General features: G+C 48.0%; 2 protein-coding genes across 5 annotated transcripts; both read right to left on the bottom strand.

Moving 5' to 3' along the window:
• Window positions 1-250: 250 nt before the first annotated feature.
• PPP1R2 (protein phosphatase 1 regulatory inhibitor subunit 2) lies at window positions 251-14,987 on the bottom strand. Of its 4 annotated transcripts, none has more exons than XR_007708645.1 (8): window positions 14,760-14,987; window positions 10,220-10,327; window positions 9,676-9,756; window positions 9,285-9,388; window positions 8,129-8,293; window positions 6,657-6,880; window positions 5,107-5,157; window positions 251-3,668 (listed from the first exon to the last, which is right to left on the bottom strand). XR_007708645.1 is itself a non-coding variant. In XM_035544767.2 (7 exons), exons 1-6 carry the CDS (start codon window positions 14,927-14,929, stop codon window positions 5,153-5,155), a joined length of 633 nt encoding a protein of 210 aa, XP_035400660.1. In that variant the 5' UTR covers window positions 14,930-14,984; the 3' UTR covers window positions 251-3,668; window positions 5,107-5,152. The 4 variants fall into 4 exon arrangements, 2 of the variants coding, with proteins under 2 accessions (XP_035400660.1, XP_035400659.1); XR_007708646.1 differs by having other exon boundaries at window positions 6,657-6,865; XM_035544767.2 differs by lacking the exon at window positions 6,657-6,880 and having other exon boundaries at window positions 14,760-14,984.
• Window positions 14,988-15,862: 875 nt separating this feature from the next.
• Window positions 15,863-20,024, bottom strand: APOD (apolipoprotein D). The gene is made up of 4 exons (XM_035544669.2): window positions 19,729-20,024; window positions 19,289-19,410; window positions 17,857-17,945; window positions 15,863-16,883 (listed from the first exon to the last, which is right to left on the bottom strand). The coding sequence occupies exons 1-4, from the start codon at window positions 19,849-19,851 to the stop codon at window positions 16,648-16,650; spliced, it is 570 nt and encodes a 189-aa protein (XP_035400562.1). The 5' UTR covers window positions 19,852-20,024; the 3' UTR covers window positions 15,863-16,647.
• Window positions 20,025-24,878: the final 4,854 nt, after the last annotated feature.

Below are 24,878 nucleotides of genomic sequence, written 5' to 3'. Positions count from 1 at the left end.
GCTCCGTTACCACGGCGACCCGAAAGACCAATGACAGCGCTCTTAGGCAAGGAAGGGGCCCGCCCCCGAGCTGCGATAGGCCAGGCCGCCTGTCGGTCGCGGCGGCGGCGGGAGGCTCCCATGGCGGTCGGCCCGGGGGGCCCGGGCTTGTCCCCTGAGGCGGGCCCCGCCCCTCAGCGCCGCGCCAGCCCCCGGCTTCCTTCCTCCGCCTGCCGAGCGGGCAGAGCCGGACCCCAAGTTACGTAGGCAGTACGGAAACCAAGGACATTTATTTATTTGGTGACACTTAACACTGTTTTCAAACAGAATAGTTACAGTTGTGAGGTGGTTTCGTAATACAGACCACAAAAAAGCACGTTACAGAAACAAAGAATTCCTGTGAGATACACGAGTTCAACACCAGAGACAGTTGCAGAAAAAAGATTTGGGCACACTAAGTGCCCAACTCAGTGTAAAGCAAAACAAAACAAAAACAAACCACCAAAAAACCTTCAAGGACAAAAAAGCCTTAAGCACAGGGTTAAGGCTGTTATTTGCAAGTGATCTTCCTACTGGAAGCATTCTGGAAATATATTCCCTAACCAGGATGGAACTTGAGGACTTAAATAAATCTGTGTGAGAAACACTGCAATTCCGATGCTGTGGATGTCCATTTCCACATTGGTGAGGGCTGCGTGTGTTTTGTTTCCTCTTTACACCGCTCTTTACACTACAAATGAGCTGTTACCCTATCACCACAAGATTAAAACCTGCATGCAAATGAAAGAAGAAAGGCATGTCCTCTCTTTTGTCTCTACTCAGCAGGGAGCTATAATTAATATTTCCAAAATAGAAGGAAATCAGACATTCCTCTAAAAACAAACCAAAATAGCTATTAAGAAGATCTGCAGTAACTGCAAAGTAAACTTATCTATTTTAGCCTTTAAAATACATGAAGGGTTAAGCCTGGATAGAAATCAAGTGAACCAGCCTCTCATCTAGAAGCAGCGTCAGGCACATTGGGTTGCAGTCCAGGTGAGTCATACGAAGTGCGAAGAGAATTTTTGCTAGCACTGAAGAAAGTGAGGAGGACAACAAACCTTTACTAAAAGACATCACTAAAACCAATAGAAGTTCCTATCCAAACTGCATCTAACTGAAACCTGGGGACTTGGTTGCACAGAAGAAGAGAGATCACCCAGACTGCTTAAGATCTGAAAGATGAAGGGAACCTATACATTCTGAGATTCATTTAAAACTACCTTCATGTACTTATGTGCACTCTACCTTCCTCAAGGATACATACCCAGTTCATCTAGGATTTTGGAAATTGTTACAGGAAAGAACTTGACTGAAAGTTAACAAAGGAGGGGGGTTTGTTTGTTAAATTAAATGCTTTGCAAGCATTGTAGGCTATAAAGAACTCACACCGAGCACTAAAATAAAAACAAAGTCTTGGGCACAAGAATTGTGGTGGGGAAGAAGGCAGGGCATTAGCTCACACAAGAGCTTTCTGATGGTTTCTGCTTTAATTATGGATACTTTATCACAAATTAAGAGTAATCCGTTTTAAAGCATCACATAAGACAACTGTGTTACCCACACGCATTGGTCAAATCTTGACCCTCCCAAGCTCCAATCCAAAAGCCACGCAGCTTTGCCAAGTGCCACTACTCTCTCATTAGGACTTTGTGCCTTAGCCAGGGCAGACCATCTGAAATGCAGGCTGGTCTGCAAAGAGCTTTGCACATACCAACAATCTGAACTCTCAAAGCTAATACATAAAGAGTTTAAATTTTGAAACACTTTGAGAGCCAAGTTTAAAGCTACAGTAAGAGACTTTAGGAGTCACAAGCATCTAATTGCTTACTCTTTGCCCCTGCATACCTACAGAAATTGATACAAAATTTTTGACACAAGAAGCAGCAATCTCCATACTGCAAAAGTAGCATCATCACACTGGACCAAACCAGGAGTTCAACTTTTTCTTGTGAAAAGACAATACTGATTTTAATTCAGGCCCTTAAGAGATCAAGTATCCGACAACTGACAACCATGTTGTCTATAAGGAGGAGATATTTAGGAAAGGCACACCATTTAGCGAAGCTCACAGATATCTTTGGCAATACACCCATTCTAGTTGTTATTCCTGTGTAAACCTTGCAAGTGACAGCATTCTACTGCTTTATTCACTCTCACTCTCTCTGGGATTTCATGAAAGCTCACACTTGAGAATGCAGGTAACTGTAAAATAACTTTCATTCCTTTATTCAAACTTCACATATACAGTGGACAAAGAGACATTTTAAAATAGATCCATATAATTATATGGATTTTTGCAACATATCAAATTCAGACCAAAATTAAGATATACACTGTATTCCATAATCAAGCTAAAGCTTAAGTGTATACTTCATTGCTGTAATAAAACCCAGGAACTATTTTGAATACTAGAACATTCACTAGTCAAATTCCATCGAGTGGGAAGTTGTTTACAGCAATGTGGAGGTTCAGAATCCCTCTTTACAAGGGCTACACAACCACATCGTAAACAACGTATCTGAATTAGGCAGTTTCCTTTCTAATCTTCCAAACAGCTTTCATTTTGCAAAAGCAGCTGCTGTAAGTAACTTACTTGGATGCAGAAAGATTTAGACCAGTGGTTTTCAGTATGCAGGTTACAAACCCCAAACAAGCAGAACACCAGCAGTTATCTTCACATAAAGAACAGACAGAGCCTAAACTCAGCCCATCTTCACAGTCCTGATGTGGATTTTCCTTATGGATGGGTGTTTTTCTTCAGGTGCTTGTAAGCACAACTCATCACGCAACTGGAAAGGATCAAAAGCTTGAAGCAAGAGCCATAAGAATAACAGTTGATGTCGTTTTAAGAGAAAAGTCAGAGGGAACTTTCATGTTCTCAAGATAAACCGAGAGCTCCAAAAAAACATCCAGTGGAAGAGAAAATGAGTTAAATTCAAAGTTCAAGTTAGCACGCTTCCAGTGTAAAACACTCCCTCCGCCAGATGTTAGCACTGCCTTAGTCAGAAGCAAATAACTGATTCCAAATACTGGTCTGAAAAATACAGCTTTTCTTCTTGAGATTGAGGAAGTACAGGTAATAATACACTGAAATCTAGATTAAGAGGTCAAAATTGTTTTTAAGAAGTTCTAAAACTTGTATAATCCCTTTTTATACTGCTTAACACATCTGATAAATAGCTTGCGTGTCAATCTGATATATGCTGTACCGTTTAGCTCTTGAATCCTAAACCCCTCCATAAGGGATACCACACCTAGAGCACTGTCAAATAAATAGTGAAAAAACAGAGATAGTGTCTGTGTTTCAAAGCATGAAGAGTAACAGTACATTACGCAAGATAATCAGCATTATACATACAGGGAATGCCATCTGGTTGAACAGATAATAAAGCAGTATTCTCCATGAAATACTAGGCACAAGAATAAATCAATTAGACAGTTTTTTTTCTGCCTAATGGACAAGTCTAAAATTAACATTCTTGGCAATACAACATTGTAACTGATATGCTTCTCAATATATAAGAGCCTTAATTGCAAAAATCATGAAGCAGTGTTTATATTTGTGTCTTTGACAAGCAGTTACAGTTCTGGACAGATTTCTTCTACGCTGCGTGCTCTACCTTCCAGCTGGTCTTGAGTAGCATGTGCTGCGTAAGAAAGATTACAAAAATAGGTAACTATAGGTAACACTCATTGAATATGTAAAACAACAAAAACAAAACACCGCACAAATACATTCCTGAAATCATCTTTGCTTCCCAAAGGCAATGTTTGCAACCCATCTTAGCAACCTACATGCTTTTAGTTTCAGAGTGCTGAAGCCTCCAAAATAATTATTTCACCCTCATGTTTTGAAGAGATAGCCAATGCTACCGTTCAGCACACCACGCACTGAATTCTTGACAACCTTGGAATCAGAAGTATTTAACCCAAGACTTAAAAAAAGAGATCGATTTGCAGAACATATGAGGTTCCTGAAATGCCACTAAGCATAGTACTATTCTGGTCAAATTTCAATTCCAGATGAGACACTTTAAAAACAAAATAATCTAATAAATGAAGTAGCACAGTCTGACGTATTGTTCACCAAGTCTTCAACTCACATTTTTGAGCTAAAGAACAGCGATAAATCAGAGAAGAGGTTCCTTCTCATCGGTTATTTTCACATGAAAAAGCCCGCTGACAAAGGCTATTTATACACGTGACTATGTGAATATGTGCATATGTATACACACATACATACATACATATATATATATGCTTGAAAATTCAGCTACATAATACAAAGATCAGAAAAAGCCACGTCCAGATGATAACCTTAAAGCAAGCCAGTTAGGCTTGTGCATGAGTTATACTCAGTCCCAACTGCAGTTTCACAAGCGAATAGCGTATGCGCCAAGCAGAAACAATTTAGGCATGACCCCAGTCTTTGCACATAAGTCATCTTCAGGGCGCTGCTCACCATGGTTAAGAAAACACAATGTATTCTGTATCTATCAAAGTCCAAAAGAGCACACCCAGTCAGCTGACAGCTAAGCTGATCAGCAGTACCTGAGTAAGTTTATCATGGTTGCAATAATGCTAAACGAGCCATAAGCAGAGAACAATAGTTTTACTGCTTGTCAGGTGAACTACTACAGATCACACCCTTGTCTCTCCTCAGGAGAGACACTTTTGTGTAGCAGAAGATACTTTTTGTGTAGCAGGCCTGCATGTAAATCATTATTCTTAAATCGGCTTAAATGAAGAATCTTTCCTTCAGTAATTTCAAATAGAATTTTTGAAGGAAAGGTGTTTGCAGAGAGGAGCAAAGGTCACTATTTTGTAGGCAAAGTCTATTGCGTTGTTCATGGAGTCATAAATAGGGAATAGCCAGAGAAATTCCAGAGAAGCTGAAATGCTGAATCAACCTAAATGCATACTGCTACAACTTCAACTTTCTTTTCCTCCCAAAAGCTTGACTGGTGTAACCCACATGCACGGGGATAAGGTACAGCTAAAGGCAAGAAAGGAACGACCCATCCATATAAAATACTTGGTAGCCAAGGATGAAAACAAGGGCATAAATACACAAATAGTTCTCACCATTACTGACTGGACTGGTGATCTTCATTTCAATCAGCAAGAAATCTCATTCTGTAACCAAGAAGCGCAACTTACATTAGCAGACTTTGTGGTAAATGACAGAAGCCTTCTTAAAAACTTGTCTCAAACCCTTAGCCCCTTCCTCAGCACAGACATAACAGAAAGGACAGTTTGCAGAGATCAGGATAATACTGCTAGCTTTATTGAAAAACAAAACAGATGGGATTAGAGGGTAGAAAGAAGCACTGGATAAGAGAAGCAAATAACCTCGAAGGGATCTTCACAGACCAAAAGCTTCCAAGTGACAAGAAGGTTTCAGAAAAACCCAGGAGCCAGAGGAGCCCTAGAGTCACAACAGACCACTGTGAGATACCGCACGTCACATCTGTATCTGAAGCGATCATCACTACTATGGAAGTCATGCTGTTCCACTGGAATAAACAGACACTGCATACCAGCTCTCACTTACGGGGATTTACACTCTCAGACATAACAGGTGAGTGGTAGCTACATCACTAGATGGATGATCTCTAACTTCAGAAGATTTGAAATCAATTGGAAGAAATTATCAATACAACATGCAGTAAAAGACAGACATTTCTTCTGCACTTAAACTAACAGCTGTTTGTGTTCAACAGACTGAAGACAAAATAAGCCAGAGTCATTGCCTGCATAACCCAATACACTGAAGAAAACTCTCCTCTGCTAAGAAAGCACTTTAAAATACAATGATTTGAAGTTGAAGAGCTCTTTGAAAGCTATCCAGATAAATTACAGACTTTCCAAACAACTTCAGAAAGATCCAAGAGCATCCTAACACACTTAGAGTCCTAAGGAGGCAATTTCAGAAACGGAATTATTAGCATTTTGATCCACTTCCGTGAAGGAAACGAACAAATCAAAATACTGTTTAAATATCCAATTGCCTAGCACGACCAAAAGTACAGATTAGAAATGAATCCAAGCAGCAAATTTTAAAACCAGCTATTTCAGAAATGTTCTGTAGCTCAAAAATCTGTAATTAACATTTATGAGAGATTCTTTTGTGCCCCCGAATAAAGGTGAGAGAATAATCAAGAGATCTCCAAAAAGTTATTCCAGTAAAACTTTGGCATTAACATGGTTATGTTACTGAACGCTTATCATCTCGATGAAGGAATTGCTTAAAACATGGGCAGTGACAGAAGACAGTTGCTTATTGACAGCTTTGACCAGATTCCCTTGTCCTTTGACCAATCCTGCACACTATCATTCTATTCACTAGCTGCTACAAGAGTGAGACCAGTATTGAACCTCAGAAGAACTGATCAAGTACAGAGAACACAAACCGGGATAGTTGATGTCGAGATTAGGAGATAATGAAACGCCAGGGCTTGTTAAGCAGAATAATACAAAAACAGAAGTGAAGAACTGAGAACCACATGGAGTTAATGGAAAGTATTTCTATAAGCCATGGCAGAGGTGAACCAGTTAGTTAATGGACTGATAAACTGGCAAACATTACATTTATGGAATCTATTGGCCATGAGCAGTCTGAAATAGATAATTACCAGTTGTGGTTCAGAAGCTGGTTATGAGGCAAGGTGGAATGGACTTCAACAATAGAGATGGAAAAATGCTGCAAAGGTGTGCCTTCTGTCCACTGGAGAATGCAGCTGGGGAGCGGAGTTGCCTCTGTTTTACAGCAGAGTGCAGAGAGATGGCAGCTTCAAGCCATGGAGAAAGGTCCTAAGGTTGCCTATTGGAGCCCTCCTTTCCCCTGGAGAGTGAAGTTCTAGTAAATAGCCATTATAAGGCGTATTACAAATTACTGTAGAAATCCAGGCCGTTAATGGGTCTCAGACATGTAGCAAGTGACCCTCTCAAAGCAAGTATGAAGGCATTAGCCCTTCCGTAAGAAAAAATGGAACACAAGTGTGCAATCCACAAAACTTTAAAAAAAAAAATGCAACTTGGCAAATCACCTTTTTATTTTGTGGAATTTAAACTATATGTAGAAGAGTTTCTAGTTCACGTGGTCGTGCAAAGCGAATGTGAACCAATTTAAACCCATGCAGCATCTTCCCAAGTCTTCAGGCTGTTTTAATGTCTCTAGTTTTGCCAAGCAACAGACGAAGGAGGCTTACAGACTTCAGATTCATCACCACTTGTCTCATTAGCAAGAGATGTCTATTTTTTTTTTAATGTCAGAAACCTGTTCAATGTGCTGTTCCACACAGAGGTAGGTACTGAACAGCTGTAGTTATTCACCAGAAGGCCTGGTGAATACATAAAAATCGAAGACTTTGTTATATAGTCCCAGAGAGAAGCTAAAGATGGCAGAGAAGGTGTCACCCTCTATAGTTCTAAGAGATTGCTATCAAGAGACAGCTCTGCAGCAGGCTTCAGAAACAGCTCCCAGCTAAGAGTCCTAGACTTTCTTCCAGCAGCTGTGTTAAAAGGGGAGGCTCAGGTTCTCATCCCATACTGTAAGACTGAACATTAATGCCTAAGGACAAGCGATACTGAACTCCTAACAGCATAGTTTTAAGTTACCATGAGATGGGCAGACATTCATTAGACACACCGCTCTGAACAGGGAAGAAGCCCTCATGCTAGCTGCCCATTGCTGACTACAGGATGGTTTGGGAGCAGAATGGGAAGCACGCCACAACACAAGGCCAGGCTCTCCCTTGTGGCCACAGCTTTAAATGTCCTGCACAGGAAAACTCCCCTACAAAAAAGGATGCTGGCAACTTCACTACCATGAGTCAATTATGCTGTGGAGCTACTACTGGCCTGAAGCAGAGGTGTTTGTTTTTCTGTTGTGCTATAACAAACAGAAGCCCACGTGTTTAATTAACAGTGCTGATTGTTTTGGTACCACACCACAAATCCACCTATCATGACAGCACGCAGTACTGCACGTTGAGCGTTACATCTATACCGCACCCCTTCTATTATCACACTTGAGCATATTCATCCCAACAGCTGAAAGGATCACCAAAAGTTAAACACAGCTTTTGATTAATCAGCACCTCACCATGTTCAGTAGCTTCTGTATTCATCGTTTCTACATCTGCAGCATCACACATCTCTTCATCATCTTCAGCAGGTAGTTCTTTTGCGATGAGCTGTCTTGCCAGTTTGATGTTTCGTCCTTCATTGTAGTGCATTTTTCTCTTCATTTCAAACTGCTTCTTCTTTTCTGTGGACAAAAAGTGCAGAGATTTGATATTTTGAATAAATAAATAAAATCAGTTACTTCCTCTTCAGAAAGGCATGAGCACCAACTGCTTCCTAGGTCAGGTTTATTCCTACCATGACAGTACATCGTTTTTATGACCAAACAATCCTTGTTTTTTTTAAATGAGTCTGACTTATGAAAAGGGTAGTAATTAATGGACTGGAATGGCTGAAGGGCTTTTAAAAGAACCTGTCTGCAAGTAAAACGAAGTCTGAATGAAGAGAAGCATCCAGTAATGTAAAATTTCCAAAGTTTCACAACTCTTGTTTCTAAGCAGACTTAAGGTCGAGATGTACTGGTGGGACAGCAGATGAACTTCTGCAGGTGTCCAACTTGACCACTGGCCAGCTACCAAAGGCTAGTTATAAGAGATGTTTACCACATGTAGAAGAAAATATTTTCATCTTTCCCTGTGGCTTAAAACTTATCTTTGCTTCATACACCCAACATTTCCAAAGCAGGTCTCATAGTTAAACTTGGTTTATTGGCAGCCCCAACACTACTTTTCTAACACAATCCTGAAACTTCAGAAGTATTGCTGCTTGTCTGTTTCCTCAAAATGTTCTAGCCCAAGCTAATGTAAAGTAACATCTCTGTTGAAGATCCATGAGGAAATTTTCTTCTGAATAATTGTAGATTTCTTTCTCATTTGAGAAGTCTAGGTTTCTTAAGAGGAATTCCCATACAATAAGCTTCTGTACAAGGGTGCTGCTGGTAACAGCACATTGCTCTGTATACGTAGATCCCCCCAAACCAAACAGTCCTGACTGAACAACCGATCTGTTCATGTATAATCTTTTACTTTTCCTTCAAAGACTATGTACCTCCATTTTCAAATGACAAAGGCTTTGTCAGATAGTAAGAAATATTTGGGAAGATAAAGTACTGAAAAAATGAGACTACTTGTGTGTGTGTGTATGTACATGTATAAAAAACACCAACTTATGCCTACCTCGTTCTTCAGGTGTTAATTCTTCATCCTCATCCTCCTCCTCACTGCTTTCCTCTAGCCTTGCTATAATCTTAGGTCCCCTACCTTCAGCTGCAGCTGCCAGTCTACATAAAGCACACAATACAAGATTCTGAGCATGGAGATTTTCACTATATAAAATACACGAAATTCCACAACACACATACAAATATAGCAAAAATAATGAACAAAATTTATGCATACTAACAAGACGCAAGAGATTTTAAGTACCAGTGGAACAGTCAATGCATAAAACTACTCTGAAAATAGCAAAAACTCAGCATCTAGAGAAAACAGCAATACCTTTCCAAAAAGGAAACCACTCCAGGAAAAACAAAGTGATCTTTAGTCAGTTTTCTATTACAATACTTACTTTTTACTCAACACATCTGCTTTTAAGGGCTCATTTGATTCTGAATCACTCACTGCATCTTCATCGTCATCTCCTACCATGCTTGGAAGGCAAAGAAAGAAAGCAGCCTTTATCAATGATTTGCTGCTTAAAAATTCATTGATAAAATATTCAAGACATTACAGTGCTCAATTAAAAGACTCCTGTAATACTTTATAAATTGTCGTTTATATCAACATTTAATTTAAATTTGGAAAGCTGTTATTCTAGCACATAGATGTTAACTAAAAATGTCAGTACAAGTCAGACTTACTAATTCCATTGAAAGACTAAAACCTGAGATATATATAGAGAGAGACCTGGTAATACACATAGACCTCCCCAAAATTTACTTTGGCAGTACATCTTGACAGCTATAACCCTTTATTTAGAAGCTCTGTAAATTCACACACATTGTATATAGCCAATAGAACTGCACAGTCTGTCAGGCAATCATCCATAACGCAGTTCTGCAGCAAAACTATGTCACCTGCCATTGTTTAGGACAGCAGTTCAGCAAACCTACCTGTGATACGGAGTACTAGGTTCATCTATTTTCATCAAGCCATAATCTTTGCCTGCTGGGTGGTATGTAGCTATGATGTTCATTTCATCCCACTTCTGGGATTTTTTTCTGAAATAAGAAAGAGAAGCCAATGCTTTGAATCTTCTAAAAACATTTTGTTCTGTTTGGCCACAGAAAATGGACATGGAGAACGTCTTTGAGCCTCTCCTATATACCATCCAAAAGCACATTGTTATGACACACAGGCATGTTCAAAGTATAAACATGGTTATTAAACACTGCCCCGTACATACTTCTGTTAAGTCACGACAAATTACCGTCGTGACTTGACTTTCCCTAACAAGTCACAGTAGTTAAACGAACTCAGTGCTATACAAATACATTGTGCATATCTGCAGGAGACTAGCACTCTTGTTCAATCACTGCCCTATTAACTGTCTGCTCTTGTTACAAGTTAACCTAAAATCATTCTTCCTCTTATTAAAACCCACAATTCTTGCTGCAAAAAGCCGCCTTACCTCTGCTCAGTGAGCTGCTACAATTATAAGCAAAACTGGTGCACAAACACCACAAAGCAACAAATAACTTCCTGCAGTAAAACGGATTGGACTAAACAAGCTGGTAATTAATACTGCTTTTGTCACGCTAAATTGGGATCTCAAAACCGTACTGATTCACTGGTGTAACTAAGCCACAAGAGTTTCACGCTTCACACAGCTAGCCACCAGTGATGGTAGGTTATTTAGGATTTCCTCAGTTAATCAGAGAACGTACCGCTTTATGTACATTTGCGGAAACAAAAGCCTACCCAGAGTGACACAGGCCAGAAGTGCGTAGGCCAGAAGGAAAGCAGCTGCCCTGTGGAGAGGGGAAGAGCCACAACTCTACTGATCTCGAAGTGACTGAAAGGTTTAGTCAACAGCACCCACCAGGTTCCACATTTTCTCCAAAATGCTAGTGCAAGCACCACAGGAGGCAGTCTTTCCCTTAGACTGAGCCAAGAAACACAACATTAGAACAGCAAATTAATCCCATTGTTTAATATTTCTTTACGCATTAAGGTATTCATGAAGTGTTGGAAAATTATTGCTTAGGGAAGCAAATGTTACAGGTTTGTGTTTTCTTCCAGGGGTGGGGTGGACAGTTGGCTGAAAGAATTTAGTTTAGTTACTCTTATTTAAACGTAGACTGTTCCAATAATAAATTACAAGATTTAAAATATATATGCAGGCTCAATAAAACAACTGCTTTTAGACAGAATACCACCTGTAAAACAAAACCGATTATGCAAAATTCCAAGTACAAACTAAATTTACCCTTCATAGAAAGCACTGCATAATGCAATGGAAGAAAAATTAAGAGAGAAAAAAATATAGAAGTGGAGGAGCTGATGCTGAACCCTACATGCCACAAACTTGTACTGTAGAACTGCATACCAATAAGCTTAATCACCTTAGCATATACTAACCACATCTTATGTGAAGTTTCCTATCTATTTGTCACTTGGTCCCAGCTGCAACACCAAGATTGCAATCTGAGCAGACAGAACATGAGTCAGATTGCCTGCTCCAGCAGGGTGGGGAGTCATGAGCTTCGTGATTACAAAGCAAGAGCCGTAGTCCAGGAACACCTGTAATTCAAACCTACCTATTTAAGATTCTTTAAATGACCAGTTAAACATCAGCTAAACACCTGCTTAAAGTCCATGTACGAGGAACATAAGATGATCTTATGGTTATATAGCCAGTATATATGAGGACTGCTGTGCCTCAGTCACAGCAGTCAGACAATGGTATGTATGCTGCAGGGAGGGGCCTGGTCGCAGAGGAGATGTGACAGATGGGAGATGCTCCCACCAGGTGCCTTTGTGCTCCCTGCACTTGCCCAGAGAATATCCAGGGTTAACCCACCCGGGCTCACAACGCCAAACCTAACAGTAATATTGGAAACCTTGGAAAAAAATCTTTCACATACAGTAGTCTTGAAACTAGACAGTCTACAGCCAGCAATTCATTATCTTACAAATACAAGACTGAGAAATATTTTAGTGGTTTCTTTTTTCACTCATTTCTTTAGATTCCAACAGTAAGCACCTCAGCTGTGGAACACTTCCCAGAGCACGATTTAAAATTCAGCTAGGAAAAAAAGTTATCATTAGTGGCAAACAGACAAACGGGTCATTTCACCCCTTCACATAAAAAGTTGTCACAGGAGGGTGACTAAGTGCTCTAAAAGCACACACCTCCCTTGACTGCCTCCAATTTGGCATGCTTAGGCATGCCACAGCAGCATAACATTAACGATAAAGCTTAGGAGCATCACAGGAAAACACTTCCTGACATGACTTCAGGGGACCAGGTTCATATGTCTGTATCTGAGAAATATGAAATCTAATCTTCCTAAGTAAAATCAGATTTAAAGGATAAGAAATTCCAGAAGTACTCACTGTATTCTTTCACATCCTTAAACATATAAGTAACCATTTATTTTGAGACCACACCTTGACAGGTCAGAGTTTCTGCTGTATCACTCGAAGGAACACCTCTCACACCTCACTTGCTCCTACCATAGCAGACTCTTGTCTGTTCCAACACAGCTGCTGGCAGGACTATGCTGCAAACCAGATCAGGGAATTAGAGTCTGCTAAATACACAAACACACTTAGTTACTCTGTAAAATGCCAGATCAGATCTCTCAGATGCTCTAACAGGAGCTTTAAGGCAAAAAACAACAACAACAACAACAAAAAAAAAAACCACATACCAGCATCGCCAAGAATGTATCTACCACAAAGCCATCATCTCAGCTCTCAGGATGCTGTTCCAGTGATGTCTCAATTTCACAAACTTCTCTTTTGCATCGTATCTTCATTAAGGAAGTTTTCCAATGAATTTCACCATCACTAACAACAGTACCAGGTCGATAATGATGCAAATACTTGAGAGCTCTTCTGAACACGGTACTTTACAAGATGACAGCTGACACAATGAGTTCCTTTATCTGCAGCTATTTTTAAAGGAAAGTCAGATCTGACTTTCAGTATTAGAAAGAAGTATGGAGGCTGCTGATTGAGGTGCACAAAGAAAACAGACACCTTAATTCGTAAGCCACTTTTCAGTCTGAAAGGAACATCACAGTTGTACTGCTTCTAATTCTTTTAGAATACAAAATGATTTTGCTAAATTCAGAAGTAACACTGATGTAATGAAGTCGCCAACTAAAAAAATAATATCTGCATACAAACTAGCTTTAAATTCCCTATTCTGATCTTTCCAGGAAATCTTCTAATGCAGTGTGCCAGGTTTAGACAATGCGCTTTAACTTGCGAGGCAATTTCGGAATTAATCTAATAACGCATTCACTGACTCACATCAGTAAATAGGAAATACAAGCTGGATTCCTGTCCGCTTAACTGCTTACCCCCAACTATACCACATACTCAGCTCATTAGCTTATACTCTTATTTCTCATCATTCTTCAAGATGGTAGAAGAGATTGCAGAAAATGAAACAGAGGCCCCTAAAAGCCAGTTTCACTTTACACCTGGTGTGATAATAAGTACCTTGTGCTTATATTAAAACTAGAGGGGAAAAAAAAAAAACACACAACTTCTGCGTACTGTATTGCTACTTACATTCACTTCCTTCAAAAATATCATGCTGTTCCTCCAGTTGTAATAATGTCTCTCTGGAAAGCAGGAGCCTTTACCACAGGCAGTACAGCAAACGAAAAACTTTTAGTTCCTACCTGGCTGACTTAGACTAGGCAAAGAGGAACAGGAACATTACCATAATAGAAAGGAACCTGCATGCACGTTTTATTTGATGATTATTATTCCTCTCCTTGCAATACCAAGTGAGGTCCCAAATGAATAAAACTGCCCAAAAAAATTCTATAAACATGGGTTCGGGTCCAGCTCCGGTCATCACGATGCGATGGAGTCTCAGAGAGCTGTCATCGCACGCCAAGTGCTCAAATCAGGCAAAAGGCAAGATTTCTACTGGTCAAGGACAGGGGCCCAGCTCAAGACCACCTCGCGGATTTCTGGACTAACTCAGCGCGTTGCTGCTGCACATTCTCAAGGCTGCTCTCTTGAGCAGTGACGAATACATCTGCCGTATGTTTCAACCCAAGGCGCCCTCTGTCCCTGTGGACGCACTTTTGGTTACAGATAAGCTCCTTTTGAGAGGAATAAGTCCCTCACGGTAAAGTGCATTTCCCAAAGCGTAAACCATCCTTGTAGCAACTCTAAAGCCGCCCTGTTTGCAAACGTCTTTTTGAACACCGGCTCCCAGACAGCATTACCCCGCTGAACGTGCCACAAGGCGCAAAGCACCGCACCACCAGCTCTGCGCTGCCCCTCCGCAGCCAGGCCCCGCCGGCAGCCGGCACTCGCCCCCCTCGCTCTCCCCGCCGGGGCAGCCCCGCGGAGCCAGCAGACCCTCAGCACCCCCCGGCCCCCCAGCGCCGACCCCGGCCCTAAAGCAGCCCCCAGCCGCCTTCAGGGCCCCGCTCCTCCTCCTCCCCTCCGCGGCCTCACCCGTGCTCGTCGTCGTCGCGGGCCGGACTGGCCCGCCTCGCCCCGGGGGCCGCGCTGTCCCCCGCCGCCTTCCCGCCGCCCTTCTTCAGGATGCCCTTGATGGGCCCCCGCCCCGCCGGCGCCCCCGAGGCGGAGGCGGCCGGCACCGAGGACACCGAGGGCGCCTCCATGGCCGAGCCGCCCGCCTCCGGCCCGCGCCGCGGCACCGCCCCGCCGCACCGCGCCGCGCCTCACAGCGGCCGGCGCCGGGCCCCACCGCGGCCCCTGGCGGCCGGCGGACCGCCGGCACCCCGCCCGCCTCACGGGGCCCCGCCCGCCTCACGGGGCCCCAGCCCCGAGGGACGGGAGCCGAGGGGAGGCCGAAGCCCGGGGGCGGGGAGGAACGAGGCGCTCTGCCCCCACAATGTAACGCGGCCGCCAGCGCGGCGTGCCCCCCCGTCATCAGTCCGGGCTGAGGGTGTGGGGGAGCTGCATCACTTCGTGTCACCGGGGTCGTGGTGCGGAGGGGTAAGGGCGTAATGCCACTGCCGGTCGTGGTGGCTGTGGGGACTCCCTCCTGTCTCGCCCCCATCCTGCCCGTGAGGTGATGGATCCCCGGCCGCAGAGCCGATGGCCGCAGCATCCCCACCGTTCGCTCAATGGTGACGAGGTGCCTGGCACCTGCTGCATGGCGAGGGCACGGCCAGGATTTTATTCGGAGGACGTGGCACAGAAGAGGTGGCCATGGACCAGGTGGCTTCCAGCAGGCTGTCAGCCCGATGACATTTGTCCACAGCGAGCTGGAGAGCAGAAGCAACGAGTGCCCCGAGTCTCTCCTCTCCCTCCCCGGGTGGGTTTATTGAAGTTTCTCCCAGCACAATAAAACCCAGGTGTGTGCAAAGGCACCTTGGCTTTGTACAGGGCTTCCCGGCACTCCTACAACTGCCTACAAGGTGCCTTTTTGCACCACACCAGGACATCCCCACAGCAGCGGGGGGTAAGGTCCCCGCAGCCAGGCCCTCCCAGGTGGGAGGCAGAAGCACAGAGGTGGGCGCCCAGCCGACAACATGCCACGCAGGCAGGAAGGCAGAGAGGGCCAGAAGCAGGTGTTTGGATTTTGTTTTAATGAGTTGCATCAGTGCTATGTGAGCAGAGCTGTAGCGGAGCCCCTGGCAGGGCAGGGGTAGAGCCAGTGGGCACGCAGGAGGCAGCGAGCAGGGGAAAGCCTCGGGAGCAGAGGCCAAGCAAGCAGCCCCCACTCTTTCTGTCTGCTTACGGGTATACTCGGAGCTCTGCTAGTGCAGGACCAGCCTCGCTAGGGGCACAGGAAGACATGTACAGACACCAGGGATGGAGCAATGCTGTTTTTCTGGACATTTTCAGACTTCTCAGACTTTAAAAAGGCCAGACCCGAACCCTAGCAAGTAGATCTACTGACTTGGCAGTAGCTTCCACCTACTGCCCCGCACCAGAAAATGCCCAGCCCCAGGCTGCAGCACCGACCCCATGTGCTCAGACACCCTGTGCTCCCAGCAGGCCCAGAAGCATCAAAACAAGTTGTGGGTGCATGGTTCCCCCTGGGGCTAACGTTTGCACATAGCAGCTCATAACTTTCTGCGTCCCCATGCTGGAGGATTTGAAGCAACAGCAGAGCTTCACGCCTGCACGTCAGGGTTTCTTTTCTGCACCCATCAGCTTTGAATCAGCCACCCTGCCAAAGTCAGGCAGAGTGAGATGAAACAGGGAACAGCAACAGAGGGAACAACAGCACGGAGTGACTCAGGGCTGGCAAACTACCATTAGCAAAGGGATTACTGCATTTCTCTGTTACAAAGAGAAATCTAATGGCTAATAACAAAAGCAACAAAGTTCATAGCTCGTCTGGTGCTGTGTGGCTGCGTGCTGGGAGTTACATGTCAGCAGGGCAGTTAAGCTGATCCGTGGGCATCATTTTCTCAGTGTCGATCTTGTAGGACTGGAGGACGCTCTTCAGGTGCTCCACAGTCTCCGGGTGCATGTCGGGAGCTCTTGACATAATCCAGGCGTAGTCAACATGGAAGAGCCAGAGGATGTTCGTGCAGGAGTACACCAGCGAATAGTTTTCGTAGTCGGTGGAGATTACCCAGTAAGGGGCAGAAGGCATGACTAGGGGAAGGAAGGGCTGGGTTACACGTGGCAGGTGACCCTCTCTGCACAGCAGATGGCTACAGCCTCACTCCCGGGGCTGTTCCCACTTCTGCTGCTGCCAAGCTGCGCAGCTGCGGTCAGCCCAGGGAGCTGTGATTTATAAAGCCCTAGCAGGACTCCTTGTTCCGCCAGAGGGACTCGAGAAAGCCATGAAGCCCTGAACTGGAAGGTCTTGCTGGGAAGTTAACGCTGTGACCTGCACAGCTTGTCCATGCCACCGAAAAGCAGCCCAGCCCATAGCCGTACACAGGGTGCCTGCGCAGCACGGGCTGCGGGCAGAGGGGTGTGGGTGGTGCCTCCACAGTGCCTGGGATGGACTGGCTGCTCCCGCGAGCAGCACCTGCACCTCCTGTACGTGTCCTCCCATACCTCCAAATAACCACGCAAGTGCTGTCAAACAGCCAAGGGAAAGGTGCGAGGAAGTACAGTAAGAGGGGGCACGGGGGATTTATTCTCGCTTTCCCTAGTGTTGCTGCAGACAAGGTGCCTTGCCATGCGGGAGGAACGAAATGCACCATCCTTCACAGGCCCCTCTGGTGTGTTACACTCACAGGGGAGGACAAAAGCAAACAAAACCACATTATTAAAGACTATTAAAAGAAGCTTGTAAACAGAGGCGGTGTGGGCTGGTCGCCATACCGCCGTGCCCACAAAAGCAAGCCTATTCCTGCCTCCCGCACCAGCAGCCCTCTCCCTCCCCATCTGTGAAATGGCCTGAAGTGCTGGAGATGCTGCCAGTCTCTCTTGCTTTGATTTTTTTTTATAAACACCCTCAAACCACCAACGGCTGCTCCAAGCCCCATGCCTTCGTTCTGTGGCACTGCCAAGCCCCCCGGCAGGTTCACCCCTGGCTCTGCGGCTCTGCGGCTCTGCACCGCTGCTGCCAGGGGAGCTGAGCCCGCTCCGTGCCAGCAGCCCCACACAGACTTACACCAGTTGAAGCGGACACTGAGCTTGGCCGGCTCCTTCACATCCGTGTGCATGATTTCTCCTTCAATTTCGTTAACTTTGCCACTGGAACTACGGGGAGAAGGACACAGCAAGAAATAGAATTAGGTGAGCTTGAAATCACATTTAAAACTTTATGTCCAGTAAATTACCCCCCGGCTGCACCAGGAGGGGCTGGGCCCTGTACCAGCTAACCCGGGGATAGCTCGCCTGCAGGGATGGGTTCAGCAGCACCCAGGACACACCAGGTCCTGGGGAAAACACTGTCCTGGGTCACACAGCCCCTGTGCCCCAGGTGCCTCTTTTCCTTGCTGCCTCTTCCTCGACACCAAAATCCCAGCACTGGTGCTGCTGACATTAAAGGCACAGCACTGTGCAGCCTGCAGGCTGCCTCTGCCCTGCTCCATTGCCCCGCAGTGCCCTATGTGGTGCCAAATTTTTTATTTTATTATTTTTTTTAAGGGTTGGGGGACAGAGCTCGACCTGGTGACACTTGTCACCACTGCCTACGGGCAGCGGGAGCATGGTGCTGGGAGGAGCGGTGCAACGCAACCACGGTGGGACCCTGGCCCGAGGCACATGCTCACCGCTGTTTAACGACCTGCATTTTTTGGAAGGCAGCACACTCATCCACACACAAATTACCTGGCCCTGCTTGGTGAGTTGGGGTTTGTTTCGCTGCGGGTGCAGAGCACTGCCCTGCTGGCAGCAGGCTCTGCCACTTGGCTGCCCGTCTTGTAATTGCATTTATTCCCCGCATGCCTCACGACCTAGACGCTGCCCCTGGGGCAGGAAACTTTCAGTTTCCTGTGAAACAGGAACACCCAAGGAGGTAGAAGCTCATGTCTCAAGAGCAGCACCCCGTGCCGCTTTGCCTAAGTCGCTTTGTATCTCCAGCTCATTTTTCCTGCATGTAAAAAAGGGGGAATGTGCGTGTGTGTGTGTGTGTGTGCGCATGTGTGTGTGCGCATGTCTGCAGCCCCTGGTCCCGTTGGGATGCCCCACCTGCACCTCCCACAGGTAACCACAGCTGTTTGCTTGCCTGGTGCATCCCCAGCATGGGAGCTGCAGGGTTGATGCAGCGCTGCTGGAGAGCAGCATGGAAGCAGCTCCCTGCCAGACACAAAGCGTGTTGCTGTGGTGTTGTTGTGAAGCAGAACAAAGTCCCCACAGCACGCCAGGGAGCGCAGGGACCGCGCTTCCCTCCCTGTTCGCTCACGCGCTCATCCTGCCCCTGGCACCCCGTGATACCAGGGTTTGTGGCGGAGCCAGACAGAGCAACATCCAAGCCTGTGCTTCCCCCAGCACCCCCACGCCCAGAAACAGGTGGTTTGGAGAAAAATCACCCCCAGAGAGAGCAAGAGAGGTGGTGGGAACCCTGCTAGTGCAGGCACAGCCTGCACGCGAGCACTTACAGCAGCTCCTTGTTGACCACTTTAAACTTCCCATTCTCCTTCAGCGAGTAATTTGCCTGGATGCAGCTTCCTTTCTCGAAATTCGAGGGCAGCTTTTCTATCTCGTACCATTTTCCCAAATACTGAGAAAAGAAAGTCCAGAGAGAAGCTTTGAGCACCAGGGGCCGGAGCAGAGCACCCAGGCTCTGCTGGTGGCACGGCCGAGCCCGATGGGTTCATAGGAGCCACGGGCACTGCAGCAGGCACTGCTCAGCACGGGGCTGAGCGAGCACTGTACCAGGTGGAGAACGAAGAACAGGACCAGCATCACCCCACTGCCTTGGGGCTCCCAGGCTGGACCCTTCAAACCCACCCCACGCCCGGGGTCACTGCACCGCTGCTCCCCTGCCACCTGCGCCCTCCTTGCTGCCCGCTGTGAGGTTTCAGAAGGCGCGTCACACCTTGGAGATATCGAAGTCCTCCTGCACGGGGGGGTCTGGGCACGGCCCCATGTGAAACATCTGCCCGTTCCCGAAGCCGAGGAGACCGAGCAGGACTGAGAGCCGCGCTGCCATGCCCAGCATGGTTGTGCCGGGATGCAGGTGGGAAACGGACCTGGGAAGGAGGAAAGTAGCTGAGGTGGGCCCCGAGAGGCGGCGGGAGGGACAGCACAGCTTCGTGTGCCGGGATGTTCGCAGCGCTGCGGTGTGCAGGATGGGAAGTAGGTGAGGAGCCCCGTCAGCACCGAATAAAGCACAATCCGCCCGCCCCGAGGCGTGCTGCGAGGAAGGAGATGGCCCGTTTTCCTGCAGCACGCCCTCCCAGCCCTGTGCCCTGGGGCACGATGCTGCATCCCCCTCCGCTGGTGCTCACCCAGCGCAGCCCCAGGGTCAGGACACTTTCTGGGCCAGCAGCTCCTCCTCAGGAGCAGTGGTAGCATTTTCCCCAAGTTTTAAAGACAAGCCCAGCCTGCCTCCAGCTGCGGGCTGCGAAGGGGCACTGCCTCTCTTCATTCGGACACGTACCTTGGCTGATGAGGTGCAGCGATGCTCTGCGGAGGGCCAGGGCTGCCAGGATCAGCTCTGTAGCGAGCTCTCCGCCTCATGGCTTTATAAGCGTGTCAGGACCATCATTATTCAGCACCAGCGCAAGCCACTCCCTGGTCCTAGACGTGTTTTGTTTTTTTGGAGGGCCGGTCAGCTGCTTTAGATCTGCAGCTGGTACGAAGCCGGAGATGGGCTGCAACTTGGCTGCTCACCCAGGCAAACAAAGGCGCCCCGTGTGTCTGTGCTCAGCTCCCCAGCTGCTCAGCTCCCTGCTGCCCAGCCGCCCGCAGCGCCCAGGAGCAACCCTCGCCGCAGCCCTGGGTGCGGATGGCAGGGAGAGGAGAAGGACTGCAGCCCCTGAGAAAGCAGCAGCAGCTCCTGTCCTGCTCCCTCTGGCCCACGAGCAGCCACCGCCGTGCTCCCAGGGGCGATGTGTGACCCCCTGCCCCACGCAGAGCCTGGTCTGGGGGCTCCAAGTCCCTGCGGATGCTCGGGGCAGTGGCAGCACGCTCAGGGACACACCAGCATCCCAGGGGATGCAGCAGGGGGACCAGCACCAGGGTGAAACTCCTGCCAGGAGGGGGAACGCTGGCTCCTCCACACCTACCAGGCCACCGTGCCAGGAGGACTGTCACAGCATGAGTTTTGTTAGGTGACAAGGGCGATGGCACGTGGCCTGTAATGCGTGTTCATGGCAGGCTCCGAACCGTCCCCATCCCAGTCAGCCCCGGTACACGGGGAGGATTGAGCACTGAGAGGCATCGCAGGCTCATCCGGAGAGCTGCAAAGTATTTGGCAGGTATTTTTCTAGATTTTTAAATCTCATTATTAGTGAAAGATGCCTGTGCAATTAGTTCCGCGCTGACCTGACAGTTTTTCCAACAAGTGCCCACCAAATGATTTTGACAGCGGCGCAGTCATCTGTGAACGCTGCCGGTCCCGGGGGTTATGCAAGGAGAGTTGAGTAACAGGCAGGATGCTCCGTGCCTTCAATTACATTTTTTAAAATCTTATCTCTGCTGAGACTTTCACTCCATGTGTGCTCTTACATGCACCATGTGCCCTCCTCACACATACGCACACATGCTCAGGAGCCCCTGGCTGCCCAAACGATGCCCCAGGAGCCAATGTCCCCCCCCCGAAAAAGGCCATCAATGGAGGGACGGGCCAGGGCAGCCCTGGGTGCCTCGAAGCAGAGCCCTGGCTGCTGGGACCTGCCTGGGGCTGGTGCCACCATCTCGAGGGGCACGTTTCTGGGCTCTGCTGGCCATGGTGGTGCTGTGAGCCCCGCCACACAGAGCAAGGGGTCAGGGAAAAGCTGAACCTTCGGATCACAGCTAATTGTGGGGTGGGGAGGGCTCACCTCCACCTGGCAGGCGGCGCCTGCCCGGGAGCAAAGGAGCGGAGGCACATCAAAGGGCAGGAAGCTGGAGCAGGGGTGGGAGGACAGGAAGGAGGAGAAGCCGGGGGAAACCAGGCAAGGGGGGAGCAGGAGACGCGCTCCGAGCGCTTCGCGCAGGAATGAAGCCTCCCCCGCATTTCTGGGTGACGAAGCAGCTGCAGGGCAGGAGCAGAGGGGAGGGTGGAGCGGGGCAGGCTCAGGGGGCGAGGCGGGTGTGGGGTGCGTGGGCGCAAGGGGAGGCAGGAGTGGGTGCAGCAAGGGAAACCCTTGTTGCCATAAGCCGGAGCTGCAGACAAAACCCAGCCAGCTGAGGGCCGGGTAGGACACTCCACACCACCCCTGAAGCTCCGTCTGCAGGTGACCCCGCTTCATGTGGAGCTGAGGTTGTCCCATCACGCACCCCACACCACCCTGAAACCAGCTCCTGGCATCTATGCGATGGAGAAGCTTTAGCTGGCCAGGCCAGGGGACCTGACCCCGAGGCTGTCTCATCACACCGTGTCCCCCAGCACCCCACCAGGGCTGCTGCCTGCTCCTCACCACGGGGCTGCCAGCTGGGCCACAGAGAAGCCTGTGGTGGCAGCGGGCACCTGAACTTCTTGGGGGGTGTCTCCTCCTTCAAAATGCCATCTCCTCCGTCCACCTCCCCCACGTACCTGGAGAGCACCATGGCGTATGTATCATGGTGTTGGTTGTAAGCTTCAGGTGGAAGCGCTTCTCCGGGAGCAGAGGCTGTGGTGGACGTGGGGTTGCATGGGGCCAGGCTTGTGGCAGGCAGCTCCTGGGGTGCTGTTGCAGCAGGTTGGTGGAACAGACCTGCGGTTTTCGGCAACACCAGCATCTCAGCCCTGTGATGGGATCCGATCAGGACAGCCTAGAAAATGCTCAGGCTCACACCAGCCAGAAGAGCCTCTGGTGGAGGCCCTGTGGGGCCCTGGGGCTCCGGGCCCAGCCTCTGCCCGTGGGACACCGCCAGCTCCTGCCCGGGGAGCTGCCCGCCCAGGGCTGGCCCCACGAGGAGCCTTCATCTCCCGATGGGGCCCGAGCAACCCGACCGTGTGGGGGCTGCAGAGCTGCCACGTGTGGCCGTGCTGTGACAGGCCTGGCCTCAGGGCCCTGCCTCCCGTGCCCCAGTGCTGGGGCCTCTCTGCGGGACCTGCGGTGCCAGGGCAGGGACATCCCAAGTCCGAGGCCATACTGAGTGGACAGCTCTTCCAGAAGTTGCCTTCCCTCCCTTTCTCTGCCTTTTCTCCTGCAAGTTTGTTTTGGTTGTTTTTTTCTGCCTCCTCTAAAGGAAACGTGGCTTTGGGAAGGCCAAACAGGCTGAAACGTGTATAGAGACAAAAAGGAGCCCGCAGGGGAAAAGGCAGAGAAAGGGAGGGCAAGTGGGAATTTTCTTCTGTTTCTAGGAGTGGCAGAAAGTGCTTTGAAATCTGTTTGTGCAAAACAGTGCAGAATTTCCAAGTACAGTTATGGTACTAAATGAAGTAGACAAGCTCTGGAAGCGTGAACTGGCCTCCGGGGCTGTGGGAACTCAGTCCAAGCAAGTGCACGAAAGATGTCGTGATCCACCTGTATACAATTAGTGAGTAGTTCTCCACCCTGGAAATTATCCAATTATATATTCAAAACACGAGAAACTAAAGAGAGGGACTTAAGAAGTTGTAAAGCTAAACAAAACATTGTTATTTGAGGGACAATCCTTGAAGAACAGGCTTTGTGGCAGGGCTCTGAGGAAGGCTCCCCTGCCTGGTCTGTACCTCTGCTGAGGTCTGGAAGGACAAGTCCCTGGGGAGAGAAGCCAGTGGGGTCCCCACCTGTCTGAAAGCAGAAAAAAATGAAATAGAACAAAGAAAAATAAGCTCAGGGAGGTAAAAAACAGAGTGGGACAAGTCTCTGCATTCAGGACTACATCGCAGAGCCAGAGCTGGATCAGCAATAAAACTTCGGTCCGGTGGCACTTCACCCCGGGGATGTGCTCACCCTAAAAACCAGAGCTCGGACAGTGCTTGATCCCAGCTTTGCAGCAAGTCCCAGAAGTGTCCTGCACTAAGGTCAACTGTACACTGATAAATAAGGTCCCTTTTTTTTGTTTGTTTTGATTATCACCTCTTACACTAGGTACCAGGCACGCCGTGCATTCAGCCTGGCTTTGCTCTCGCAGAGAAGAGCAAGCAGAAAGGCGCAGCAGAAGGGGGCAGAGTAGCACCTCCGCAGGACAGGGCTGTGACACCGGCCCCACAGCCGTGCTGGGAGTGCCGCTGGCTGCGAGAGCCGCGGCTCAGCCCAGGGTGCTGCCACCCGGGGTGCTGCCACCCTGGGGCGCCCCGAGCCAGGCAGCGCGAGCAGCCCAGGGCTCACCCCGGATACCCCACCCAGCCCCTGGGGCTTTTATTCCTGTGTTCATAATGCTTTTTTTGCAGTCCTTAAGTGGTCCCCAGCATACTGAAACATTTTTCCAAATGCTTTAAAAAATGTCATTAAGCACACTTAGAGAGCTGCTCCTGCAGGGGGACCTTCTGTTCTCCCTGGGGAGGCACAAGGACCTGCTCGCAGCATTGCTGGGGCTGTCCAGGAGGTGCCCAAGCACGGCTAGTTAACCCCCCCGGCACTATTTTCTGCAGCTAGCACATACTTCAGCACCTTAGCTCAGGAATGCATTAACGCAGTTACACAATTACATTTTCTGTAACCTATATACAACCCACGAGTTCCTCATGATACAGGTTTATAGCATGTGGGTAGAGAATTTTAAGAGCCCCTTTTCAGAAAGGCCAAGTCACATCTTTCAGCACATGCTGAAAGCACATGTCATAAAGACAGCAGCCTAGGCATTGGCTTTGCCCATGAATAGCTGCACTGAGGCCACGACGCCAGAGCACGCATGCCTTACAGTGAAACACAGGGCTAAGTGTTTGCTAGGATGGAGTTTATGTTATACTGAAAATAAATAACATAAATTCAGCGGTTGGTGCTCTGACTGCGTTTCAATACATAGTTACACTTTGAAATGGCACAGAGAGACCTTTCACAGCAAGTTTCAATCAAATGAGTTAGGAGATTTTAGGAATAGTTAATTCAGACAGCATTAAAGATGCTTTTATCTGTGCTCCACCCCCAGGGACACGAGCCAGGCCTGTATTTCAGTACAAAGACTTGGAGT

The sequence above is a fragment of the Cygnus atratus genome, chromosome 9 (genome assembly GCF_013377495.2).
Source record: "Cygnus atratus isolate AKBS03 ecotype Queensland, Australia chromosome 9, CAtr_DNAZoo_HiC_assembly, whole genome shotgun sequence".
Taxonomy (NCBI): domain Eukaryota; kingdom Metazoa; phylum Chordata; class Aves; order Anseriformes; family Anatidae; genus Cygnus; species Cygnus atratus.
The sequence above is the reverse complement of the archived record's forward strand: the minus strand, read 5'-3'. Positions and strand labels throughout refer to the sequence as shown.